At 36.2% G+C, this 8,999-nt stretch overlaps 2 protein-coding genes across 2 annotated transcripts; one reads left to right on the forward strand and one right to left on the reverse strand.

Moving 5' to 3' along the window:
• Positions 1-4: 4 nt before the first annotated feature.
• LOC110888081 (probable leucine-rich repeat receptor-like protein kinase At5g05160) lies at positions 5-1,701 on the forward strand. The gene is made up of 2 exons (XM_022135621.2): positions 5-787; positions 871-1,701. The coding sequence occupies exons 1-2, from the start codon at positions 136-138 to the stop codon at positions 1,479-1,481; spliced, it is 1,263 nt and encodes a 420-aa protein (XP_021991313.1). The 5' UTR covers positions 5-135; the 3' UTR covers positions 1,482-1,701.
• Positions 1,600-7,200, reverse strand: LOC110890043. The gene is made up of 9 exons (XM_022137605.2): positions 7,047-7,200; positions 4,951-5,088; positions 4,058-4,213; positions 3,865-3,970; positions 3,609-3,791; positions 2,938-3,097; positions 2,541-2,851; positions 2,366-2,455; positions 1,600-1,825 (listed from the first exon to the last, which is right to left on the reverse strand). The coding sequence occupies exons 2-9, from the start codon at positions 4,963-4,965 to the stop codon at positions 1,758-1,760; spliced, it is 1,089 nt and encodes a 362-aa protein (XP_021993297.1). The 5' UTR covers positions 4,966-5,088; positions 7,047-7,200; the 3' UTR covers positions 1,600-1,757.
• Between the last annotated feature and the right edge of the window lie 1,799 nt (positions 7,201-8,999).

Consider the following 8,999-nt stretch of genomic DNA (forward strand, 5'->3'; position numbering starts at 1 on the left):
AAAGATTTTTAGATTCTTGTTATTGTGTCTTTGGAAACTATGAACATCTGTCTTTATTTATCATACGATAAGCCCGACTCAAATCACATGATTCAAAATACCGAACCCACTGCCTAGTATTTCAAGATCTTGACCATGGACCCGAATCTCAGGGGATTACTATTCGCCCTCACAGTTTTAGCTCTCTCTGTCAATGTCACCAGTAGGAAGGATCTTTCAGCGGTAGCCCAGAACGACACTGCATCCGCCCCGTCAGCAGATAACACGCATCATGAAAAAAAAGGGACTAGCACTTTGTTTATCGTAGAGATTGTTCTTGTAATAGCATTACTCGGCATGATTGTCTCTGTGGCGATTGTGAAGGTTACAAAATCAATAAAGAAAACGGAGAACATGAAGAACAATCTCCAATCTTCCCCTAAAACTTCCATTATCATGAGCTTGACAGAAGTCAAACAAGAAGAAACAAGTCAAGATCTTGTTTTCTTTACAGAAGAAGAGCATCGGTTTAAACTAGAAAATCTTCTTGATGCCGGGGCTGATTTGCAAAACCAAAACTTCTGTAGCAGCCTTTACAGGGTTCAGCTCAACAACAATGGTGATTATGCGGTCAAAAGATTGAAGAAATTACAGGCGTCAAACGCAGAATTTGCATGCACGATGGCGAAAGTTGGGAAAATAAACCATCCAAACATTCTACCTCTGGTGGCTTATAGTTGTCAAGGTGAAGAAAAGCTTTTAATTTACAAGTATCAGAATAAAGGAAGCCTTCTCTCCCTCATGGAAAGTAAGTCACCAGGCAATGCATCATACATTCATACGACAAATCGACCATCTTTTTCTTGTAAACTAATATTTTGTTGCGTGCAGGGTACGTCGAGGGGAAACGGGATTTCCCGTGGAAACTTCGGATGTCTATAGCGGTTGGTATAGCAAAGGGTTTGGATCATATATACAAAAGCTTTGAAGACTCAGAGATCATTCCACATGGAAATATAAAGCTTTCCAACATTCTTCTAAACGAAAATGAAGAACCACTAATAAGTGAATACGGGTACTCAAGTGTGCTTGATCCAAAGAGTGTGTGTTTATTCAAATCCAACGGGTATACAGCCCCTGAGAGATCTTTATCAGAACAAGGCGATGTGTACAGTTTTGGGGTGATCCTTTTGGAACTGTTAACGGGAAAGATAGTGGACAACAGTGGATTAGATCTACCAAAGTGGGTGAAAGCAATGGTTAGAGAAGAATGGACAGGTGAGGTTTTCGATAAGGAGATCGCAAAGGTTGGAATGTTTGGTTTTCCTTTGTTAAACATTTCACTTAAATGCGTGGCTCATTTTGCTGAGAATCGACCTACAATGGCTGAGGTTTTAGAGTCGATCCTTGGAGTTGTTGATGAAGATCTTTCGTGTTCATCAGAAGAGTCCACCCCTCGAGATGGTCGCGTGCTATATTCAGTGGCAGAGGAGGAGGGTTGAGGATATCGGTTTTTAGTTGAGTTCTTTTTAGTTAATTTATTTATGTATATAGAGAAGCAGTGACGAGTTCCTACTTCCTAGTTAAGTAATTCAGTTGTCTAGTTCATTCGAATTCTGCTAAAGCTCAAACGAAATCTAAAGTTACATAAAAGAAGCTTTAAGGGTTGGGTGTTAAAGATCCGGGATATAATAAAATTGACATTTCAGTTCCTTGTGTACCCTTTTATTGTACATAATTGTGTCCCAAGACAATAGTTTGTTGTTTCTAAGCTTAAATTAGGATTTTTCGTCATCTGAATTGGAGCATGGTGGTCCAGGAACCGAGTCAGCAAAGAACTCTTCCACTAAAAGAAAAAAAAAGGATAAGTGTTAAATTTCCACCATTATTATAAATTACAAGAATAAGTATCAAGAGTTTATAAATAAAAGAGTAAAATGTCATTTTCGTCCCTGAGGTTTGGCCAGTTTTGCGAATTTCGTCCAGCGATTTGTTTTTCCATGTCTGGATCCAAAAGGTTTAAAATCTTGCCATTTTCATCCGGCTCGTTAACTCCATCCATTTTTCTCCGTTAAATCAGGGATATTTTCGCCTTTTTTGCTAACTTAAAAGGCAATTCGGTCTTTTTCACTTTATGTAAAAAGACCGAATACCCCTAAAAGACCGAATTGCCCTTTAAGTTAACAACAAAAACGGAAATACCCTTGACTTAACGGAGGAAAATGGATGGAGTTAACGAGCCGGATGAAAATGGCAAGATTTCGAAACTTTTGGATCTAGATGTGGAAAAACAAACCTTTGGACGAAATTCACAAAACTGGCCAAACCTTAGGGACGAAAATGGCATTTTACTCTAAATAAAAAAGCAGGGATATATAGTTTGTACCAATGTCCTCTTGCTCAGGGGAATCGAGCAATATATCCGAATCAGATGGAAGAAAAGGGGAACCAGGGTAGTTTCCAAGAGCTCCTAAATCTGAGGACAATCAATTCGAAACTTTAATCAGTTAAACAAAATAAAAAAAAAAATTACAAGCTAGTAAATTAGTGATATGATGTACCTCCCAAGTTCGACAGATCAGCTGTTAGATCCGAAAGACTAAAATTCCAAGGGATATTGCCAAAAGGTCTAGAAGTTCCATTATCAGGCGGCAAATGCAACCCTACAGAACTTGCCACATCAGATGGAAAAGCTGAGTCAAGAGCTGACGTGTCAACGCCCATTCCCGATATTTCAGATGCAGTAAAAGGGAAATGGCCACTGGATGCAACTGATGTAGGACTCATCGGCATATCTGATATGGGTGAAATGGCCCCATTTACTGGAACCGCAGGCGCCACATCAGCCGCACTATTATCTATTCCCATAGTTCTGCAAAGATAAACACGTTGAAAAAGTTACAAGCTTGACGTTGAAAAAATGACAAATACATAAAAAAGAGATTGATATGAACTCACTCGTTTCCAGAGTTGACCCTCATAGGTTGGAAGTTCCTTGGAGCAGGGACTCCATTGACCACATGACAGTTGGAAATACCCATGGGATTCATATGAGGTTGACCCGTAGCCGCCATTGGAGGTTGTGGTAGAACAGGGTATCCCATTGGTAAGTTGTTAACTGTACCAGAAGGAATGGAACTGAATAATAATGATAATAGTTTAATTAGAGTAAAATGCCATTTTCGTCCCTGAGGTTTGGCCAGTTTTGCGACTTTCGTCCAAAGGTTTGTTTTTCCGCATGTGAATCCAAAAGGTTTGAAATCTTGCCATTTTCATCTGGAATGTTAACTCCATCCATTTTTCTTGTTAAGTCAGGGGTATTTCTGTCTTTTTGTCAACTTAAAGAACAATTTGGTCTTTTTCAGCGATATTTGGTCTTTTTATATAAAGTGAAAAAGATCGAATTGCCCTTTAAGTTAACAAAAAAGACAAAAATTCCTCTGACTTAACGGAGAAAAATGGATGGAGTTAACGAGCTGGATGAAAATGGCAACATTTCAAACCTTTTGGATCCAGATGCAGAAAAACAAACCTTTGGAAGAAAGTCACAAAACTGGCCAAACCTCAGAGACGGAAATGGCATTTTACACTTTTAATTATGTTTATGTGTCTAATAACCAAGATTTTACCTGGCATGGGATGGATGCCATTTTGTATGGGAGCAAGAGGAAGCTTCGGTTGCATTGGATACTTTGTAAGACGGTATTGATGTTCAAGCAAATGATTAAACAAGATGATCTGCTTCTTTAGTTTCAGCCTTATGTAATATGCTCTAAAAAAGTCTGCATTTTCTTCTTCTAATTTCTGCCAAACTGTCTTCCAAAGTCAATTCTAGTCGTACTTGAACTTAATACAAACTCAAAATGCATGGAATACTTTGTGTACCTAAAGTTGTAAAGCCAGGATCTATCCTCGCACGATTTAGCAAAGTTTTCACGACCTCATCTCGGTTCATATACAGTTGCAAACAGCGTTCTATCAAGTTCTGGACCTACAACAATTAAGGATACAATCAAGATCTGCATAATCGGAACTGTTTTTATAATTAAAGAGAAACTACTTGTACAATATTCCTTACAAGTTCGATATCTTCCCTAGAAACTTTTCTGTTGTCATTGCTTGAAATGGAGGCTGAACCAGTGTCAGGAACAGGAGTGTCTGTCGCATTGTTATGTTGGTCACTTTGGGACTCGTGTGAAACTTGGGTTAAGGACTGTATTTCTGGCTTAGTTTCCTGCATGGTTTTTCAAAAGTTAGTATATAGCAGTTACACAGTAAGTTTGAGCCATTAACTTTTTTTTGCTATACACTCATAATAATCAAACAAATAAGCCCCATTATAAAATATAGAGTAAAATGCCATTTTCTTCCATGAGGTTTGGCCAGTTTTGCGACTTTCGTCCAAAGGTTTGTTTTTCCGCATCTGAATCCAAAAGGTTTGAAATCTTGGCATTTTCATCCGGCTCGTCAAATTCCATCCATTTTTCCCCAATAAGTCAGGGTATTTCCGTCTTTTTTGTTAACTTAAAGGGGTATTTCCGTCTTTTTGAATACTTGTACATTATGCTAAATGCTTGTACATAAAGTGAAAAAGGCTGAATTGCCCTTTAAGTTAACAAAAAAGACGAAAATACCCATGACTTAACGGAGAAAAATGGATGGAGTTAACGAGCCGGATGAAAATGGCAAAATTTCAAACCTTTTGGATCCAGATGCAGAAAAACAAACCTTCGGACGAAAGTCGCGAAACTGGCCAAACCTCGGGGACGAAATAAATGGCATTTTACTCTAATATATATCCTCCTAATTTGATATGTTTTGTCTAATAAGGATGAATTAGGAGTAGGAGGATATATTTATATATCATTATCCATACGATATATCCTCCTAATTTGATATGTTTTGTCTAATAAGGATGAATTAGGAGTAGGAGGATATATTTATATATCATTATCCATACGAAATGGGAACCTGATTGTTCTTCATCTCAGTAAAATGCTAGCTGAAACATCTCCACAAAGGCACAAACTTTTCTTCCCCAGGCCAGCTTGATCAGATCTGTTAATCCTTTTCTCTTAGAAGTATAAGATATTTTCGACAAATTTCAACCTAAAAGATAACAAAAGAGATTTATTAATATACTATCTAGCAACTCACTGAAATTGAGTCAAATCCAGAAGATCCATACTGCTGATTTTGTGGCCAATCTAACTACAACTTTGTTACATTGGTCAATTTCTAGTGCCTGTTTTTCATAGATTTATACAGCAGAAAGAATCATACTCTATTTCTATTATATTATGGGTGTAGAATTTACTAATTTAGTGTACTAGGCAATACTTTCTATTTCTGATCAGGTTTGAAAGTCAAAGTCTGCATCAATGCTCAATCACAAAAGCAACATGATGACATCCAATCCAAGCTGATTTCCTTATTTTGGAAAGAGTACAATTACAGAAAATAGCCAAACTGAACTAATAACAACATTTAGTCGAATTTATGATTTAAAATCCGATTCTGAACGCGAAATCCAGCAAGAGAGATAATCCAAACTACTGATTTTGGGGCTATATAACGACAACACTAGCCAATATCTACATCCTGATTTTCATAGATTTTAACAGTAGTACTAATCCTACTCTATTCTAATTATAGCTATAGATTTTAGTGTACTAAACAATACTTTCTACTTCACATCAGGTTTAAAACTCTGCATCGATGCTCAATCACAAAAGCAACATGAAATTATTAACGACATCCAATTCAAACTGAAATCCTTATTTTAGGAACAGTACAACTACACAAAATCGCTAAACAACTGCACAAATAACAAAATCACATCAAACATACGGTTAAAAAATCTGATAATGAACGCGAAATCCAGCAAGAGAGATAATCCAAACTAATGATTTTGCGGCCAATTCAACAACATTAGCCAACATCTACTGCCTGTTTTTCATAGATTTTAACAGTAGAATTAACCCTACTCTGTTCCAATTATAGCTATAGAATTAAGTGTACTAAGCAACAGTTTCTAATGATATCACAAATGACATCCAATTCAAACTCAAATCCTTATACTATAAACACTACAACTACACAAAATCGCTAAACAACTGCACAAAGGCAACTTGATGACATCCAGTCCATGCTAATTTCCTTATTGTGGAAAGAGTACAATTACAGAAAATAGCCAAACTGAACTAATGATTAAAATATCCGATTCTGAGCGCGAAATCCAGCAAGAGAGATACTCCAAACTACTGATTTTGTGGCTAATTTAACGACAAGACTAGCCAATATCTGCATCCTGATTTTCATAGACTTTAACAGCAGAACTAATCTTACTCTATTCTAATTATAGCTATAGAATTTAGTGTACTAAACAACACTTTCTACTTCATATCAGGTTTAAACTCTGCATCAATGCTCAATCACAAAAGCAACATGAAATCATGAATGACATCCAATTCAAACTAAAATCCTTATATCATAAACACTACAGCTACACAAACTCGCTAAACAATTGCACAAATAACCAAACATCAAACATACAGTTATAAAATCTGATTCTGAACACGAAATTCAGCAAGAGAGAAAATCCAAACTACTGATTTTGTAGCCAATTCAACAACAACATCAGTCAAGTTCTACTGCCTGTGTATCATAGATTTCAACAGCTGATTTTAATCCTACTCCATTCAAATTATAGCTACAGCATGTAGCGTGCTAAACAACACTTTCTACTTCACATCAGATTTAAAAATTAATGCTCAATCACAAACGCAACATGAATGACATCAATTCAAACTGAAATCCTTATAAAAACAGTACAACTACATAAAATTGCCTAAATAACAAAACCTCATCAAACAAACAGTTACAAAATCCGATTCTGAGCTCAAAGTCGAGCAAATAACCGGATCTACACACACGAAGAAACTAAAATCGCCGTACATACAAGTTTAACAGCATACAGTACAGATCGATTACACAAACAGCAAACGGAAACATATACGATGAACAGTGAAGTATAAACGAAGAAGAATTCCGGTGAAAGTGTGAACCTGACGGCGGTAGGTGTGGCCGGAGAACAGATCGCCGGTTAGAGTGGTGGAGGCGGTTGAGATGTTAAAATATCAGCAGCATGAGTTAACCGTGAGTAGAGTACATATGGGGGAGAAAATGTCAACTATTGGGATGTTGGAGGGGTGTTTCGTAATTTTGGGAATTGATTTACGTATCTATCATACCATATAAAATATCTGCTTTGGGATTAAGTTTCTTCTTATGTAATTATGTTAGTTATATGTGGCAAAAAGGTGTTTTTCTTTATTCTTCTTTTAGTAATTAGTAATTAAATTAATTATTATTTAATATTAATTGTTGGATAAGTTTCATGTGTAAAGTTATTTAACCCCTTTACAACTTTATTAAAATCATAGCGTGATTATAACTTGTCTTAAATTGCTAATTTGTTTGGATAAACATGTTAAGGGGTGAGGGTGGTCACTAGTGATAGAATTCCATCACTCACAAGCATCCAATCAAGTTTCGCCATATCATCAACCATTTTTCCATCACTCATAACTTTTTTAGTGTCATTGCCTATCACTCACAACACCCAAAAATAAATCCCCATGTTCCCTCACAATTTCCATTTTCCACGGCGTGATAAAATCCACGCGTGGAATATTGCACGCGTTATAAACTTGAGTGGCGGTGGTCTTCAGAATTGTTCCACGCATTGAAATATGCTATCACGCATTGAAATATGCTATCACGCGTTGAAAAGCATCCGCCCCCACTCCCCTTATACGGGTCATGAAATATGATTGGGTCATAGGTGTTTCGATGATGTCATATGTTATCAATTTCAATTTGTTAATCAGTTAACCAGATACAATTAATACTTTGATACATGTGTAATAAATTTTGTATCAAGCTATTGAATTCTTAAACATACATAAAAAAAACTTCTATTTGTTTAATCTATGGGTTGACTATCAAACATTCAGACATAAATGATGATTAAAGGGTAAATAAACCAATTCGGTGTATTTTTGCTCCCCAACCCCCATCCTTTACATAAAAGGAAAAATATAAAGAAAAAGAAGAAGAAAAAAGGAATTCGCAAACGTAGGGATTGGTTGGGCAGTCTACTTGATGGGATATTTGATTAACATAGGCTGCCAACTTACATATATGTTAAGATGTAACTATTTATGAACAAGAAAATATTCACGGGTATGGGTCGGGTATGGGATTAGGTGATACCCGACCTGATTACCCGAAACCACATACTCTTTTACCCGATCATATACCCTATTTTTTAATTTTTATTTTCCATTAACTCTTGTCTATTAGTGATTTATTTTAGTGTGTTAATAATGTGAAAAAATAACTTTTCTTTTAGTATATGCATTTGATAAGAGTCTTTATATTTTGTATGTTGTGAATTATATACACGTAGGGGGGGGGGAGATAGTGCACGGTCAAGTATATACACGTAAGTGTATAACTTTTATAAAATTATTATTAATTTATGATAAAACTTATATGTATGTAATGTATATTTTTAATTTATAATAGTTGTATAAATAAAATAATATAATAATTATAGTAGTAAAAAATGTGTTTAGAAATCCCAACGAATATCTTTTTAACAAACTAATGGGTATACCCAATACCCGTGGGTATACCCGACACCCGACGGGTAATTACCCGACAAATGTCCAACGGGTATTGGGTCGGATATGGGACGTGATTTTATAACCGGGTATGGGTATGTGATTACCAATACCCGACCCATTGTCATCCCTAATGACAACGTTAACAGGGAACATTTTAAAAAAGTACGGAGTGAGAAAAACTTAAAAGGGGGCGTTTTCAAAAAAATAAAATAAACGATTAATTATCCAACCAACCAATCAAAATAAACCAAACATTACCCATCAATCGTCTGCCTCCACGTCACCCCCCCACCCCCCCCATGCCACCCCACGATAAAACTTTCACGT

The sequence above is a fragment of the Helianthus annuus genome, chromosome 11 (assembly GCF_002127325.2).
Source record: "Helianthus annuus cultivar XRQ/B chromosome 11, HanXRQr2.0-SUNRISE, whole genome shotgun sequence".
Classification (NCBI taxonomy): domain Eukaryota; kingdom Viridiplantae; phylum Streptophyta; class Magnoliopsida; order Asterales; family Asteraceae; genus Helianthus; species Helianthus annuus.